At 44.2% G+C, this 16729-nt stretch overlaps 1 protein-coding gene across 2 annotated transcripts in view; it reads left to right on the forward strand.

Moving 5' to 3' along the window:
• Positions 1-14306, forward strand: part of LOC115401563 (pleckstrin homology domain-containing family G member 1) — a 40368-nt gene extending 26062 nt beyond the window's left edge. Inside the window, exons 5-17 of one of the 2 annotated variants that reach the window (XM_030109827.1) lie at positions 3684-3730; positions 5287-5437; positions 5710-5841; positions 6612-6794; positions 6896-6991; positions 7358-7444; positions 7916-7949; positions 8131-8223; positions 8342-8403; positions 8713-8904; positions 8998-9117; positions 9234-11082; positions 11369-12357. In XM_030109827.1, coding sequence (XP_029965687.1) covers positions 3684-3730; positions 5287-5437; positions 5710-5841; positions 6612-6794; positions 6896-6991; positions 7358-7444; positions 7916-7949; positions 8131-8223; positions 8342-8403; positions 8713-8904; positions 8998-9117; positions 9234-11082; positions 11369-12357 — 4035 coding nt within the window. Of the gene's footprint in view, positions 1-3683; positions 3731-5286; positions 5438-5709; positions 5842-6611; positions 6795-6895; positions 6992-7357; positions 7445-7915; positions 7950-8130; positions 8224-8341; positions 8404-8712; positions 8905-8997; positions 9118-9233; positions 11083-11368 lie in introns of both variants that reach the window. The other variant, XM_030109826.1, reaches the window with a different exon arrangement.
• The last annotated feature ends 2423 nt before the right edge of the window (positions 14307-16729 follow it).

A 16729-nucleotide genomic window follows, 5' to 3' on the forward strand; every position in this document is an offset into this window, starting at 1 on the left:
CGCCTTGTAACAGACTGATAAATGCTGTGGAAAATATCTGTCGTATGAAAAAGAGGCTTGTGGCTGATATTTTGGTTTCATGGACGGAGTACAATGTGGCAGTGACATATTGTCTGCAGTGAGTGTGATATTGATCATAAAAGCAGTGAGGAATCCTTTTGGTATTGACTGTGTGGTTTGGCAGGGGGTGAGACTGGGACGGAGCCAGCTGAATGTAAAGGGTCCGCTCGCTCAGAACACGTCCTGTCTGGAGATTCCTTCCTCTGATAGCTTCTGTCTGATGAGGCTTGTACAGCACATGTAGATTAAAACAAACAAAGTCCTCTTTTTTTTTTCTTCTTTTTGTACTGCTGGTGCGATGCGGTTGATTGCTCATGCAGTTTGTCAAATTTTTCTTGGCTACTATCCTGCATGTTTTCTTGCTCCTGCACACCTGAATGCATCATAATCAAGCTCTGCAGGAAACCTGTTAACCTGTCTGTGTTAGTCAGATGTATTTGACACCAATGAGTTGGTGCATAAGGGAGTCAAGAGTTCCCCCCCCCCCCACCCCCACCCCCCCCACCCATAAAACCCCAAGTGAGGCTTGAGTGCAGCCCAGGAGGCAGACCAGTACCTGGAAGGCTTCCTCAGCTTTTGACCTGTGTGTCTGCATTTATTGCTGTTTTAGGGGCCTCATCTGTTTTCACCCACGCATTGCAGGGATTTGTCATCCTCACAGGGGCAAAAATCAAGTTTATAATCGGAGTTTTACTTTGGTTAAGGTCAAGGGAAGTGTAAAAAGGAAGTAAGTTGTGTGGTTAAAGATGGCGAGTTTAAATGGTGTGTGTAGCTTCATGATTTCACAGGCTGACTTCTGGCAAAAGGGTAATATCCAGAGTTCCTTTGTGCTGCAGAGGGTTTAGTCATGGTTGCTAAGAAGTGGAATACCACAAAACATCTCTTTCACTATCTCTCTCTCTCTCTCACACACACACACACACACACACACACACACACACACACACACACACACACACACACACACACACACACACTTGTTACCAATGCTCATCTAGCCTTGTCAGCCAAGAATCCCAGCCTGGCACAGAGTGTTGATAGGAGATGGATGTTATTGTAAATCTCTATTCCTCCCTCAGATAATTGGCGATCATTCCTCTGCTCTAAATCACTTCTTTTTGTTGGGTAAGATGGGAAAGCATTTTATGAGTTGCTGCTTGCTGAGTTCAGCACAAAAAGCATTATGACACCAGAATTTAACTTTCTTTTCCCTTTTTCACTGTAACACCTTATGATCTTTTATAACTATCAGCCATATTGTTATGGCCACCTGACCAATAACCTCTTTTCTAAACAGCCTTGCCCACTGAAAAAAGGATTCTGCTAGCCTTCTATTGAAGCCAACATTAATTTATTAACCATTTGAGTAAGTCGGCCTATTTTCAGAGCCACCTTTGCTTACATTTCAATTTTGATAGGTACTGAACACTGCAGATATGAAACATCCCACAGCAGCTGCAGTTATGGAAATAATGTTCTAAACTTCAAATCAGCTCTAATACTGAGTGACGCTTGTTCACTTGCAGCCACAAATACGACACCTGCTCACGAGCGCAATGATGGTTAACCTGAGTTACTCACTCCGCCGGTCAGTGGTCACAATGTAATGGCTGATTGATGTTTGTTCACTGCCGTCCTGCTCAGTCACTGTGACCAGCTCATATTCATGGATCATGGAACAACAAAACTGCCTGATTGCTTTGTCATTAAAGTGATGAGAGGCTGCAGAGCCATCTTGAATCTTGTTTTTTAGTCTGTAGTGATTAGTGGCCAGAACTCAAATCTTTCCGTATAATTTGTGTCTTGATACGACGGAACGGGATATTTAAAATTTTCATCACATATAGCTTCCAGCTGCTCAAAGTCCCAAACTCTCAGAAGCAGGATGGGGATACGATGATTATATGATCGAGCTTGTATATATTTCCAGAAGGGATGTGTATTATGGATGTGAGTTGTTTTAAGGTCTGCTGGTTTCCTGGGGAGGTTCAAAGAGCGTGCACAGCACTGTGTGTGTGTGTGTGTGTGTGTGTGTGTGTGTCTGTGTGTGTGTGTGTCTGTGTGTGTGTCTGTGTGTGTGTCTGTGTGTATGTCTGTGTCTGTGTGTGTGTGTCTGTGTGTGTGTGTCTGTGTGTGCATGTACTCATGCTCGCTCTGCAAAATTTGTATTCCATAGAAGCCTTTATGTACTTTGTGGTCTTGTGCTCGTGGAGCAGAGGGATATTAAGAGTGTGTATTAGGGCTCGCGCTGGCGTGTGTCATCAGAAATCGACGGTGGCACATCTGGTAGCGTTTAGGCCTGGTCTGTGGCAGCAGACTGCTGGAGACGAGGAGGAGAGCTCTGCTCTTCAATTTAGGAAGGTTCCCACGGAGCACCTCAGGCTAACAAATCATCACCGTCTGCCTGCGTCTGCCTTTGTGTGTGTTCTTATTCTCAGTATATTTTGCTGGGACACGTTGTTTGTAGGATGCCGGCCGAACTGTTTGCTTTGGGCTGAGTTGAAGTTATATTTACGTGCAGGAAAAACTCATGGCTTTCAGACACGATCTGTCAGTGAATGCTGGGAGTTTAACGTGAGTCACATGTTAACGTCCGCCTCGCTCTGCCTGTATACACTGGTGTATGTACGCAAATGTGTGTGTGTACATTATGACCCGGTACACACTTCTGTCCTCATTTGCTTCCTGAAAACTGAATGCATCCTGCAACTCCAGTGGTGTTTATGGACACAAATCAAGTTTAACCAAACTCATATTATGCAACAGCAGAGGGGTTCAAGTCGGGGTCTTGAGGAGAGCATGATATGGAGAGTGATGCAAAGAAAGGCTTGCAGGAAGGAAGCCTGTATTTGAATTATATCAAAGTGTTTATCAACAATTCATTAAAAAAATATACATTACCAGAAATCAGAAATAGCTTTTCTCTTTAGACATTATTTTGTCTGCATCTCTTTTTTTCCTTTAATCCAAAAAATGTTCTGTATTGGCCATTTTTCCTCATCTTTACATAATAGGACATCTGCGAGCTTTATGGAAATTAGCTGCTTAACATTTAGTACTGTTTTTTTACTCCAATGTAAATCCGTTCATATATTTATACATTCCATTCTTATAGATTGAAGCGTTCATCCAGATTATCAGAGCTTTTCCTTTAGCTTTGATAATTTGTGCTCTCTCTCCGGCGGCTTTGATGTTCAGAGAGGTATGCAAGGTGGGAAAAGTCTTAGTTAAAGGGGCGGCGAAGGGCTATGAGGGGATATTTCATCTGAGTGCTCAGATGTTTGGGATAAACAGAGAATTAGAGGCCGGGACTCGGGCTAATCACAAGCTACAGGGATGAGGTTCAATCGGGATCAGCGAGCGAAGGAGAGTGGATGCTTTGTGTGTGTGTTCAGGGCTTGTAGATCCATCAACACGAAATTAAAGCAAGCGAATAATGATGTGGACACATCTTGACCTTTTGAGGGATATAAAATACCTGTTCTGCAAGATTTGTGTACTTTTGATTAAAATTGGACTAATAGGCTGATAGTAGTGGTATTTAAAATGACTTTTTGTTTCATTTCTTATAATCCCAAGCTTAATAAATGCATCAATGGATTTGTCCTTGTGTTTGTTTACAGAGCGAAGACTTCCACATTTACACCCAGTACTGTACGAACTACCCGAGGTAAGAAAGCCCTCTTTTGTGTGTGAGCGCTCGCGTCTGAGACGGTCCTGTTCAGCAGCGTACTGTACTGTTATCCCATCCCGATCTCACCTCCGCATGCCGTCTTCCCAGCGTCTCACATGGCTCCATTGTGCATGTCGCTCAATGCTTTACCTTTTCTCCCCGCCTGATGGACTGACACGCTCTATAGACGTCTCCTCGGCAGGAGTCAAAGTGTCTACCGTCAGCCGCGCCTCAGGCTCTCTCAACCGCCCTCCCTGCTTCGTGTGTCTGGTTTTTTTTTTCTTTCTTCTTTCATTCTTTTATTTGTGACCCAATGACAGAGTTACAGCTTCCACCCTGACGGACGGGGTATTAAGGTTGTCACCTTATCATGCGGAACACTTGATAATGTTTTTATTCCTCTCTGTGTGTGTCCTGTGCTGCCATGGGACACCTGTGTGGAGTTATGTGCAGTATTTCCTTATTGTGTTTGAGTTTATCCTCTGAAACGTGAGGCAATTCTTCATCCTGCGGTTCTCTTCACCTTCGCAAACACACCTTCTCCTTTGCATATCATTTTTCTTCCGTAGTGTTTGATAAGAAATGCACGTGAGGAAGAAAGTATTTACAAGCTCGTGATGATTAATTGAAGGCTTATTATGTGTATATATTTGTATAAGTGTGTGTGTGTGTGTGTGTGTGTGCGCGCCACGCTGCTGGTCAGCTGTTTGAAATAGTTCTTCTCCCACATCCGCATCACAGCTGGTGACCCCCACCAAGGTCACACACGACACACACACACACAGAGGGACACTTCCACACAGATGCAAGCAGGCGTGCGCACACACACACACACACACACACACACACAGGCTGGAGATATATCATGGTTATACTGAGCTCTAAGGTCGGGTTTCCTCCAGAACAATGTGAGGCCTGTGTGGAGCTGCGCTGGAATTTAGATATGCAGACATCCACATGCAAGCGAACACACACACACACACACACTTACACACGCACACGCATGACACAGAAGAAAGAGACAAGTTCACAACTGTCTCTCTCTTTTTCCACCGTGCACGTGTGCACGCGCACAGACATTCGGCCTCTGTTTGGTAGTGAAAAGCTCTTTATTCCTCACTGGGTCACACAGCAAGTAGACGTTCAACAGTTGCTTTGGTTCTTTAACTTATTTAGTTCTGCATTTTTTTTCATGAAACATTTAAAATACACACCTGACTCTGAAATAGTGCAATATGATTGGTTAAATGATTTGCTTTGTAGGCCAAGTTTTGGTTCTATAAATGTAATTTAAAAATGGGATGTTTGTCAGAGGATTAAACTTACACAAACGAAAGTGACTAAGACATGTGATGTTATGCACAATGACAAAACTGATGATAAATGTGCGTGTGCACAGTTCATATGACGTACAGGCTGAAATCTTTCACGTGTGGCTGAGTAAAAAGCTTGCTTATTATAAAAGGACCATCATACTAACGCTTGTCATTGCTGTCAGATGATGGTTTACTGCTCGTCCCTGACGTCCCGTTTGCTGTGTTTCGTCTCCACAGGTCGGTGGCTGTGCTCACCGAATGCATGAGGAACAAGGTGTTGGCAAAGTTCTTCCGCGAGCGCCAGGAATCTCTGAAGCACTCGTTGCCTCTGGGCTCCTACCTGCTCAAGCCGGTGCAGAGGATCCTCAAGTACCACTTACTGTTGCACGTATGTCTACCGTCGATATTACAAGATATTCAAACAGTTATCCTTCATCCACAGAATTGTGCAGGTCCAGTTGTATCACCGTGCACTGTTTTCATTTCTACAAATGCAAACGCATGTGTTTGGTTAGGCGTCATTTTGATCCAGCAGAGTTCTGCTGGAGACGCCAAATGTTTGAACATATGGTGCTTAGCATGCATGTTTCTGTGCCAGCGTTAGAACAAGTATTGTTTTTGCACATACTTAATCATGATGGATTTTCTGTGTGTGTGCAGGAGATAGCCAATCACATGGAGAAAGACACAGAAACGTACGAGGTTGTGCAGGAGGCCATAGACACCATGCAGAGAGTGGCCTGGCACATCAATGACATGAAGAGGAAGCATGAGCATGCTGTGAGATTGCAGGTATGAGAAGCACGCAGACACACACACACACACACACACACACACACACACACACACACACACACACACACACACACACACACACACACACACACACACACACACACACACACACACACACACACACACACACACACACAGAAAGCAGTTCCAAGTCTATCTAGGTGCTCATTCTTTTGTTCTGCAGCACAGTTATGTGAACTCGAGGTTTGAACTAGCCAAGGCCTCCATCCTGCCCACATCTTACACAAATCACTGCATTTTCCACTGGACTAATGATGGCCTTGCATCAGGAACACACATAAAAGAGGAGCTTTTTTCTTTTATCTGCCGGGAGACGGAGTGGTCATATGAATGCAGGATTGCGTGGAAACATTCGCTCAGACGCTGGAGAACATTTTGGCTCGATAACAAAATGCTCAGTCTTCAGTTGTTTTTCATTTTATCCCCTCTTGACCATAATGCATTAAAATTTTATTCAAATGCAGCCATAAATCTGTTCTTTTATTCCCTAATGAAACAGACATCCTCTACTCTGGTCTGTCACATTTCCAATTTAAGATTTACTTCAAGCAGCTTTTAACTGGATAAGTGTTCACTTGGATGTTTAGTCGTTATTAGGTATATTTAATTTTATTGTACTTAACTTGACGTTAAGTCAGACTTTTTATCTTTTGTTTATTTAAACCTCCCCTTGTCACTGCGGTGTTATGATTGTTGCTGTTCAGTTATCCTGCTCCCCTCATGCAGTGATTCTGTGCTTGCTTCAGGAAATCCAGAGTCTTCTGACTAACTGGAAAGGCCCTGATCTGATCGGTTACGGAGAGTTGGTCCTTGAAGGAACGTTTCGTCTGCAGCGTGCCAAAAATGAGAGAACACTCTTTTTGTTTGACAAACTGCTGCTGATTTCCAAGAAACGCGAAGAGTCCTACACATACAAGGCTCACATCCTGGTTAGTCGTACAAATTGATTGCATGCCCTTAAAAAAAAAAGTACACTTAACATGTGAGTGTTTCTGCTCACCGCTGGTATATTTTTACTTGTCTCCTGCAGTGCTGCAACCTGATGCTGGTGGAAGTTATTCCAAAAGAGCCACTGAGTTTCAGTGTGTTTCACTACAAGAATCCCAAACTACAGCACACAGTCCAGGTATAGCCTCTTATTGCATAAGAGGGCGCACCTTTTTTCTTTTTTTTTTTTTGGAACATAATCACATGTTTGAAAATATAGATAACTCATAGAATTGTGCAAGATAACATGTGAAAAGCGTGACAATTATCTACAGGTGCCTACTTCTTTTGTAGAGCATCCAGGCTGAGCTCAGTGAGCTGCTCAGACACGTTTAAGGTTTAACAGCTAATGCCGCTCACTGTTGTTATCTAACAACCGCATGCTGTGAAAAAGAGAAACTGTCGTGCGTGATGCAAGAAAGGATTTATCTCTGCATCTCTGTCAGCTGCCCTGAGGGCATACATGACATTATGTTCCCTCTGATGTTTTGTGCTCTGTCTTTAGGCCAAATCGCAGCAAGACAAGCGCATGTGGATCTTACACCTGAAGAGGCTTATACTGGAAAACCATCCTGCCAAAATCCCTGCGAAGGTAAGAGCTGCTCCTCTCTGACAGCTCACTCAGTGATCACAGAAAGTGCAAATAGACTTTGTGTGGAAAGTCTTTAAAATGTCATCCCACTTGACAGCTTTTCCTTCTATCCTTGTTTTCCTCAGCCTTTCTATTTTATCCTTGCGTTCATGCATCTTTTAAAAAGGACTGTAGTGTGGCGCCACCTAGTGTAAAACCATTCATCCGTGATGTGCACAGTACAACTTTTTTTATTTTCAGAATAGTAAATGTATTTTTATAGTGTGCTCAGTTTATCATCAGTCAAATAATTTGTGTGCATACATTTTAAAAAGTGACTAAACACTGTCTTATCAATTTAATACGTCATATATTCCTATTTAGCAGATTTCAGTAGTTATGGCCGAGCCCCCAGAGTAGTATTTGCTTTTAATTTGCCCACTCCTGAACTAATCTGTGAAATTCACCTTCTTTTTGTCAATTTGGTTCTAGGCTAAACAAGCTATTTTGGAGATGGATGCCATGCGTAAGTGCATTATTTTATCCCTGTTTTAAAAATGATGCAGTTCGATTGCTCTGATGATTAGATTCATAACTGGTTATAAGTTTGAATTTTACTTTAGTGACTGTATAGCAAATTGGATGAAATGAATTATCATATTAATGTTATGTGTTATGTTTTTTGTCATTTACTTTCCTATCTCCAGATCATCCTGGGTTTCATTACAGCCCTGACGGTGAGAAGAAGGATTCCCCTCAAACCAAGGAAGGTCCCACTCCTCGCAGAGGACGCAGAAAAGGTGTGAATCCTTTGACTCAAATTGCAAGAAATCGACCCCCAGTTGCTATTTACCTAACTCGGAATGTATTAAAATGTCATAAATACAGAAAGTGATCCCGATTTGTTTCATTCCTCAGAACCCCTTTCCAAATTACTGAAGAATGCAAAGCAAAATATTGCTCACACTGACGGTGAAAAGGTGAACCTTTAATGTCTGTATGAAGCCCACAAGAACAGAGAGACTTGCTCTTCGTTCCAGGACTGAGAGAAATTGAGTCTTGACATGGATGTTATGTTGCGTTATGGCTCAAACGTCCTGCATTTGAGTTTCTATGAACTTTGAAATGTTGTATCTTGAACAGAATTCACTTTCACTTACAATCTCAAAAAAAATAAAAAGCAAGCAAGTCTCTCAGTTCTTGTGGACAATGTATTTCAACAAGTACCCAGTCATAAATACAGATCTTGTTGTATTTAACCTCTAACTTGCTCCTCTTTCTCCTTTCAGAGAACAAGCCTGGGTGCCACATTGCTTTCTCCAGTGTCCCAGCTGGCTCTGGGCACAATCGGTCGCAGTCGCAGTCTCATCAACCAGTCACAAGAGTCCCTGGATCCTGGCGATCACTATGACCACAGTGACAGAGAGGAAGGCGAAGAGTCGCATCAACAGGATGCTGACGATGAGGACGACAGCGGTCTGGTGAGTTACTGCAGGAAATGAACTGCTGTGATCATTCTGTGTTCACCTCTAGTTCTTCCAACATGCTGTTAATGCTGAAATCTCTGCACTCAGGGAGGGGGAAAGAGACTGCGAGTTCCTGGCAAGAGCAGTAGGAAGAGGCTGAACCCCCAAGCGTCTGTTGACAGCATAGAACAGTGGAAAACCTTTAACATGAGCCCCTCTGACCTGCAGGTATGAGTTTGTTGCTGCTTTCAATTCACACAGGATGGGAATGAGTTGGCGTAACATCTTAAGTTTAATCGAAGCCACATGTCAAACAGATATTTTCTGCTTTTTCTTCAAACCAGAGAGCCAGAGAATCCTTGGTAAGAGAAGGAAGTCACCACCCGCCTCTGCTCAGGACGCCACATGTGACAGAGGAACCGCCAGACTCCCCCATTCCCTCGGTCATCGTCACAGACAGTGAGCCCTCTGTCAGAAACATTTGGGCAGACCATTGGGCTCGCAGGGCCATGTTCCCCACCCGCCAGAGGACCATGCAGCCCGATGACGAGGACGAGGACATCTACCAGATGTTTGTTCCCACGGAGCCGAGCGGTCCAGAGCCGGAGGCGCCCACGGAGCGGCCCGAGGTGCCCTCGTCACCCAGAGCAGCTCGGCCCTGCAGCTGGCATGTTGAAAAGGTGCCGACGGTGCAGGTCGATCCTCCGCCTGATGGGAGCAGGGTTCTGCGGAGGGCGAGCAGTGCAGGAGAGAAAGTCACGGAGGCCCGGGAGAGTCCTGAAGATGAGCAAGGAGGACACACCGGCCTGGAAGTGATCCACACCGAATCCTCCAGCAATGATTTGTCTGGATCGTCCTCGGCTGAGCAGCTGACGATAGACGATATTGAAAATGTGTATGACAACATCAGCTACGAGGACCTGAAGAGTATGGGCCTCATCAGAAGGGACCCCGAAGAAAGCCAATCAAAGAAAGCCACTCCCACAGGCGTGCAGGGCTCCCAGGGTCAGGCAGCAAATGCTTTGGGTGCTCCCGGGGTCGTAGGGACTATAATTGAACCGGACGATTCGTCAGAGAGCAACCGCTCCTCCACACAGGAGGGGAAGTCGTTTGGGACCTGTGAGCTCAAGATAGTGGAGGAAAACATCTATGACACCATCGTTTTTAGAGAGCCTCCATCCACCGAACAGAAAGAAATGAGTGACGACAGTAAACTGAAACAAGAGAGGGACAGTCTGCTGGCTTCAGAGCAGGACCTGGCCGAAAGTCTGGGAGGGTTTGTCTCTGAAGAGAGCCTCCACTTTGGAGATGAAGGTCCAGAGGCCTCCTCCTCTCTTGTCCGGTGTTCTTCTGAGCCAGATTATTCATCGTCTTCTGCTTCCGAGACATTTTCCCAGCGCTCGCAGAAAGGAGACAAGATGTCGGAACATGTTGATGAGATCTGGAACGACTTGGAAAACTACATCAAAAACAACGAGAAGAAGGCTGACAGACTCCCCGCTGCGTTCCCAGTGAGTGCCAACGAGTCGCCGAAGAAAACATCGTCTGTCAAAAACAGTCCCACGAAGAGCTGCCCTGTAATTAGCTCCCAACCCGCCGGCAGTCCCACCAAGACTCCTCCAGCACATCAGTCGAAGCCCCCACCCATTACCTCCACACCATCATTTACCATCCCAGTTATCAACCTCCCTGATCTTCAAAGTGAAGGAACCGCTGAAGAAGAAAACCACAGCTCTGTTCCCACATCTCGCCCCCTACCTGTCACCCCGGAGCCCCTCCCTGGCACAGTGAGGAGCATCCGCAACAGACTGGCGCGTCTCAGCAGTGGCAGTTTCCGCTTGGAGGACGACGACCTGATTGAGCTTCCTCAGCGAAACGCCCCTCAGAGGGACGACGCCCTCAAAGACTTGCATAGTTTGTTCCCAGGGGAGCTGGCGGGTCTGGACTCACCCCTGGCTTCCTCCTCCCTCCTCCTGGGCGAGTCTGTGGACTTTCCGCTGGAGCTGATGGACAAGACGAAGAGCCGCGTTTTCCTAATGGCACGGCAATACAGCCAGAAGATCAAAAAAGCCAACCAGCTGCTGCGCATGAGGAGCATGGACCCTGGAGACTGTTCTCGGGCCAGAGCAGAGAGGAAACAGAAGGACCTTGCTGCCATCTTAGAAGAGAAAAAGCAAGGCGGAGCCGCCATAGGTAAAATATACACGTTAACTATCAAGGCCTTGGGTAATTAATTTAAGATGATCAGAACACTGTTCTGTACTTGAGGCTGCTTTGTGCCTTGTGTAAAGTTATAAACTGTCTCCTTGTAGATATAGATTATTTTACATGCTCTTATTTAGCCATGTGGATCAGGCAGCTCCTGTTTTTCAATGTAAATGAGCAAATTCTTCACCTAAAACGTTAAAAATTTGAGATGGAAAATTCAAACTTCCTGTTATGAAACAGTTAAATTGTAATTTCTCTGTGTCTCCACCAGGTGCACGGATAGCAGAGTACTCCCAGCTCTACGACCAGGTGATGTTCAGGGATCCTCCAGGTCAGACGTCTGCTGCTCCCCATCACACCCACCCAGGGCTGTCGTCCTCGCCGTCCATGCCCGAGACCTCGCTGGAGGAAGACTGGCTGCACTCCACCTACAGTAACGGAGAGCTGGCCAGCTTTGTGTCTTCATCCAAGGAGGCGGGGGGCACTCGGGCATCTTCTACCCCTCAGCACAGGCTCACCTCTGCGTGCTCCATCCCATCCCTCAAAACGTCCCCTTCCTCTCCAACCACTCCACCGACACAGAGGTGGAGCTCGTGCATATCGGCGCCAAGCGAGGAGGAGGAGCACGTGTACAGTTCCATCAAGAGACGTCCTTCCTTCAAGTCCTCGACGTCTGCCCCCTCTGGCCACTGCCAGTCAGCCGGCTCTCTGACCAATCCGCCGCAGGAGATGACTCACCAGTCGGGTCTCAGGTGTAACGGACCTGCAGCGGACCGATCCGCTGACAGACTGCATGGCTCCGGCCTGGCCCGGGTGGGTCGGCAGAGCAGTCTTCCCGAGCGACCCACGCAGGCGCAGTCGGACCTCACTCTGCACGACGGCCAGCAGGTGGTGGTGCTGAATCGGGCTTCCGCACTGAGCATACTCACCGCCACCCAGAACTACCTGGCGAACTTTAAGGACAACGAGGACGATGACGATGACTATGTGGAGATCCGCTCAGAGGACGAAAGCGAGCACGAGCGGGACAGGTTAACGCAGAGAAATGGCAGCTCGGCGGCCCTCTCCGGTCAGAACCGAGTCCTTGTCCAGTCTCAGAGTCTGCCCTCCACTCCACTTCACTCCTGTCACCCGCTGAGGTCTCTCGACCAAGAGCATCTGGAAAAGTACCTGTGGAGCGAGCCGCAGCAGAACCAACCCAACATCGTCCAGTCTCTGAGGGAAAAGTTTCAGTGTCTGAGCTCCAGCAGCTTCGCCTGAAGCTGGCTGACTGACGACTAAAAGCCAAAAATATACCGAGACACAGCATATAGCAACAAAAGGGACACTGCTGCTTTGCCTTGAATGCCGTACATCTACATGATGAACCACAACCAAAAGCAAATATTACACAAGTTTTGCATCAGAAGCAGTTTATTTGCAGCCAGATGTGCAGTGACATGTGAATGCCTATGCTTTCTGTTACAGTGCTTCACACTATAGGTTACTGTTGTTAATGGTTCACATTTTGCATCAATTCCTGTCTGTGAGCTGCCTCAGTACTTCCAGGGATGTTGTCAAATGAAACTTTCCAGTTCATGGAAGGGATTCAGGGTGACTGAACGGATTTTAACACCAACAGAAGTTCAGACCTCTTGATTGCTTTGAATAGAGGTAGTTTGGATTGTTTTTGCAGGACTGCTGCCAGTAAACTGTTGCACAGATATAGTCATCTTACTGATAAAACAGTCCTTTTCTGTGCTCAGTATCTCACAACCAAGTATCAAACATCTGATCTTTAGCAGGACCAGTCTCCACATTTCAGAATTACATCTCAAGTTAACAAACTCTGCCTTTTATTGTAGTCCTTAAGGTTATTTCACCTGCACTTTCAGCTCCAGTTCATCTTAACCTGGTAAGAGGAACAGCCATCATTAGTGTTATTAATTGTGCTTTCTCTATCAAATTCTTGTGAACAAAGATTTACAACATCGAATTTACTTTCTTCGGAGTTGCTTCTCAGGCTCGTCTGTCACCTATAGGAGTGAATTATAACAAACTGTTGGCTTGTACAAGATCTAATAGGTAAGTGCTGAAGTTGCTGTGCGTGATGCTACCTGCCACATGTGTCACCTTCAGGGTGCCGTGCTTTAAAAACCAAGGAATCGCTGAAATTTTAGTTTGTAAGAAACCATAGGATTTGGTATTTATTTTGATTCTGTGAGCAAATCACAATGTTTTGAGTAATAGTATGGGGGCATCAATCTCGTACATGAAAATGTTCATCTTAAATAGATGGTTTTCTTTTTATTTCTTTTATTTTTTTAAGTCATGCTCATTTTAACCTTTGTTTATAAGAGGGACCACAAAGGAGAGCATTAAGGAGAGTTAAGTACAAGACTCAAGTACTGTATTTGGTGTACATTTCATTTTTGTTTGTTTTGTTTTGTTCTTTACTCAAATTAATAGTCAACTGTTTGTTTACAAAACTACTGATGTTACATCGATGCTCACATAAAGAATCACTCCATACAGGTTCATACAACACATTTGGATTTTTTTTTTTAATCCCATAAACCAAATCAGATACGTCCTACACACTTGTTGAATTTCGTTTAAAATCTTCAAAAATAAAGTCACAAATCTATGTCCTATTTATTTTGGAGGATCCCTCTGTGTTTCTGCCCCCCATCACTGTTGTTGCAAGCTGCAGGCTGGTTGTACATGAAAGTAAATATATTTATTTAAAGCTGACTTTATTACAGTTTTAGGGAGTCACAAAATTTTAATAAAATACTGTGAATATTATCATATAATGGTAGTTTTTTTTTTTCCTATCACGCACTGCTTAATACTTAAATAATGAATCACAAAACCACACTACAAGTTGAAAAAGCACATCAAGGTTCATATCAAAAGATTTTCATCAAACACAAGTTAGGAATATGAAGTATGTTTTTTATTTCTTATTGTATATGTTGGCCCTCTATTTCACTGGTGGGGATTGTCGGTCTTTGACTTTTTTTGTTGCACTTTTCTGTCTTTTATTTTTTACATTCTATTTGTAAACACTTTGTAAAGATGTACATTTTAGGAAAGTTATTCTTGTATGCCCATAGGTATGCTTTATAATGCTCTTTGTGTTTAAGTTAAGCGTATTTTTTTAACTGCCTAGATGTCAGCGCTCAGCCGAACAGTGTACTGGAGGTAATAAATACTATTAAAATCCATTGTTGTGTTTTTGTGGTTACTTGTGAATTGCAATGTCATCTTACTCTTCGACTTATAAAATGGAGTATACTTAGATCTACTTTAAAATAGAAAAGTATTTTGATCATTTACTTCAATAGATATAATATGAACACTGGATGAAGTTTTTTTTTTTTGTTTTTTTTTAAAGTAAAGTTTATCTTTTTCTAACAAAATCTAGTTTCTTTTTTGGAAGCATCAACTGCCCATCGCCTCCCGCCTGGAACTGTGGTCAGACTGCTGTGACTCCCTCCTCTTCAGCCTCCCTCAGCAGTTCGTTCTTGATCTCCAGCTGGTTCAGAACTCTTCTGCACACACCATCACTAAAACTCCCTTGTTGGCCGGCAATACTGCCTTGATTCTTTGTTTTCATGTCTCTTTCTTAAATCTGCCTCTCATAATTAATTTTGCAACAAATGCTGCCCCCAGGACTGAAACTGCTGCCAGCCCCACAAAAGGCCAGATCATTACTCCTGGTCCTATTCCTGCAAGTGCCAGGCACCCTACCCCTAATGCTACTACCATCACTGTCACTATACCCATCTCCATTTTTATCTCTGTTTCTTTCCCTATCCCGGCCCCAGGGACAGAGCGTGATCTGTGGTTGATGAATCTCTTCACCGTTGTGTATCAAGGAATGAACTAGGATTGTTCAGACAGTCCGTTCTTCAGCTAGGAAAAGCCTGTTCTGTTCAGAAGCAAAGACAACAAGTGACATTACGTTACATCACACTCGGGAGATTTAGAGTTTTAGTTTTAGGAGTGCTGAGCACCTGGAGGGCACAGCTTGGTGGGCAGTTTATTGGAAAAAGCAGGGGACATTTTTGGATATTCAAAACAAGCTATAAACCACTTTTTCGCTTATCTATTTATTATTTCTTAGTATTTATTATTTTTTGATGCATCGGTTTATTATTTCACACCAGTATATCTATCATTTTATGGTCTTGAATGCGTACTCACATTCACCTTCAGGGTTCAGTTACACGGTTGCTTGTTGACGCAGCAACTCTTCAGATCTGGGAAAAGTCAGTGTTGGATTATGCCACTCAGGTGTTGCAGTGATCATGTTTCAGCACAAAAAGCAGAAAAATGACCTAGTTTACAGCGCAGGTTGCAGTGACTTTTTGCCCCAGAAATGTTATACATAATACAGTACTTTAAGTTCTGTATTAGATTTTTTTACACCTCAGGAGGCTGGGTTAAGAGCCTGTGTGGTGTTGTACAGCAGGGGCGCTGCAGACAAAGGGATTTGTTATTTTGCTTTTCGAGCAGCAGCTTGTCATTCCAGGTAAATCATCTTCTCCAGAGTCAGATGAGAGGAGTAACTTAGCACAAATCCAGGAAATGGGCAAACGGGTAGCTTTACTCATTCAGATCGTCCAGCTTTAAGCTCCAGAGTCTTTTATTTGTATGAAGTAGCTTTAAAACCCAAAACCTCTGGGTTGTGTTTCTCCGTGTGTTCAGTGTGACTCTGGGCAGGCGATGAGAAGCAGCACACACACACCTAAACTGCTGGGCACACACCGCTCCCCCAACATTTTCATTCTTGCACATTATAGCTGATAGAAGCAGAACATGATTGAACAGTACATGGAAGCTTTTTATTGCTATTATATGAATGTACTTGTTGCTTTGGGACAGGTGGGTGTTTTCCATCCGGAAGCTGATTTTGTACTAAACCATGAGAACGTTTCCATCATGTAATATAATAGCTTTGGGAAAGTCATGATTCTCACCGGGCCCATCGGCCATCATGGCTTGTGGAAGAGGATCACCAGCATCATTGGCGGACCGCCTGTCAACCAGGTGGGCAGCAATCCTGGAGTTCCAGTGGCTGTACAAGAAGTGGAGGTCAATGTTAATGTACAACTGCATCAGACTGCAGAGAGGAGGAACATTAATGAGCATAACTGAGGTATCTGCAGCTGGACTCCAAAAAGGCATTATCATATGTAGACGTTCACACTGGTGCCGTCTTCTTGATCTATATCAAATTGCATCCATTCAGTGATTATTTCATTTTTCAGTAGTGACGTCCATTACATACTGTGATATGGCTCTATTCAAATGAGAACAATAGGGTGCTTATTTGAACGTGCTGCTTGAAGCTCTGGTTGTTGTTTTACAACAAACTTAATTTACATTCATTATGCATTTTGGATGGATTGAAACAGCCAATGAAGTCAAACTGGGTCAAAGTTTACAGTTGAGAGAAATCAGAAAAAAATAAGTTTATAAATTAAAACATGTATTCTCAAATGGTTTTCTTTTAAGTCCTTTGGTTAAAAAAATGTGGCCAGAATGAAGGAAAAACACAGACTGACCCTGCACCTGTATCCATTCAGAGGACTGGTGAGCTCCACTTTCAGAGTTTGTGTCATGAAGTATGCATGCTTCTCTA

Source organism: Salarias fasciatus, chromosome 15, assembly GCF_902148845.1.
Source record: "Salarias fasciatus chromosome 15, fSalaFa1.1, whole genome shotgun sequence".
NCBI lineage: Eukaryota > Metazoa > Chordata > Actinopteri > Blenniiformes > Blenniidae > Salarias > Salarias fasciatus.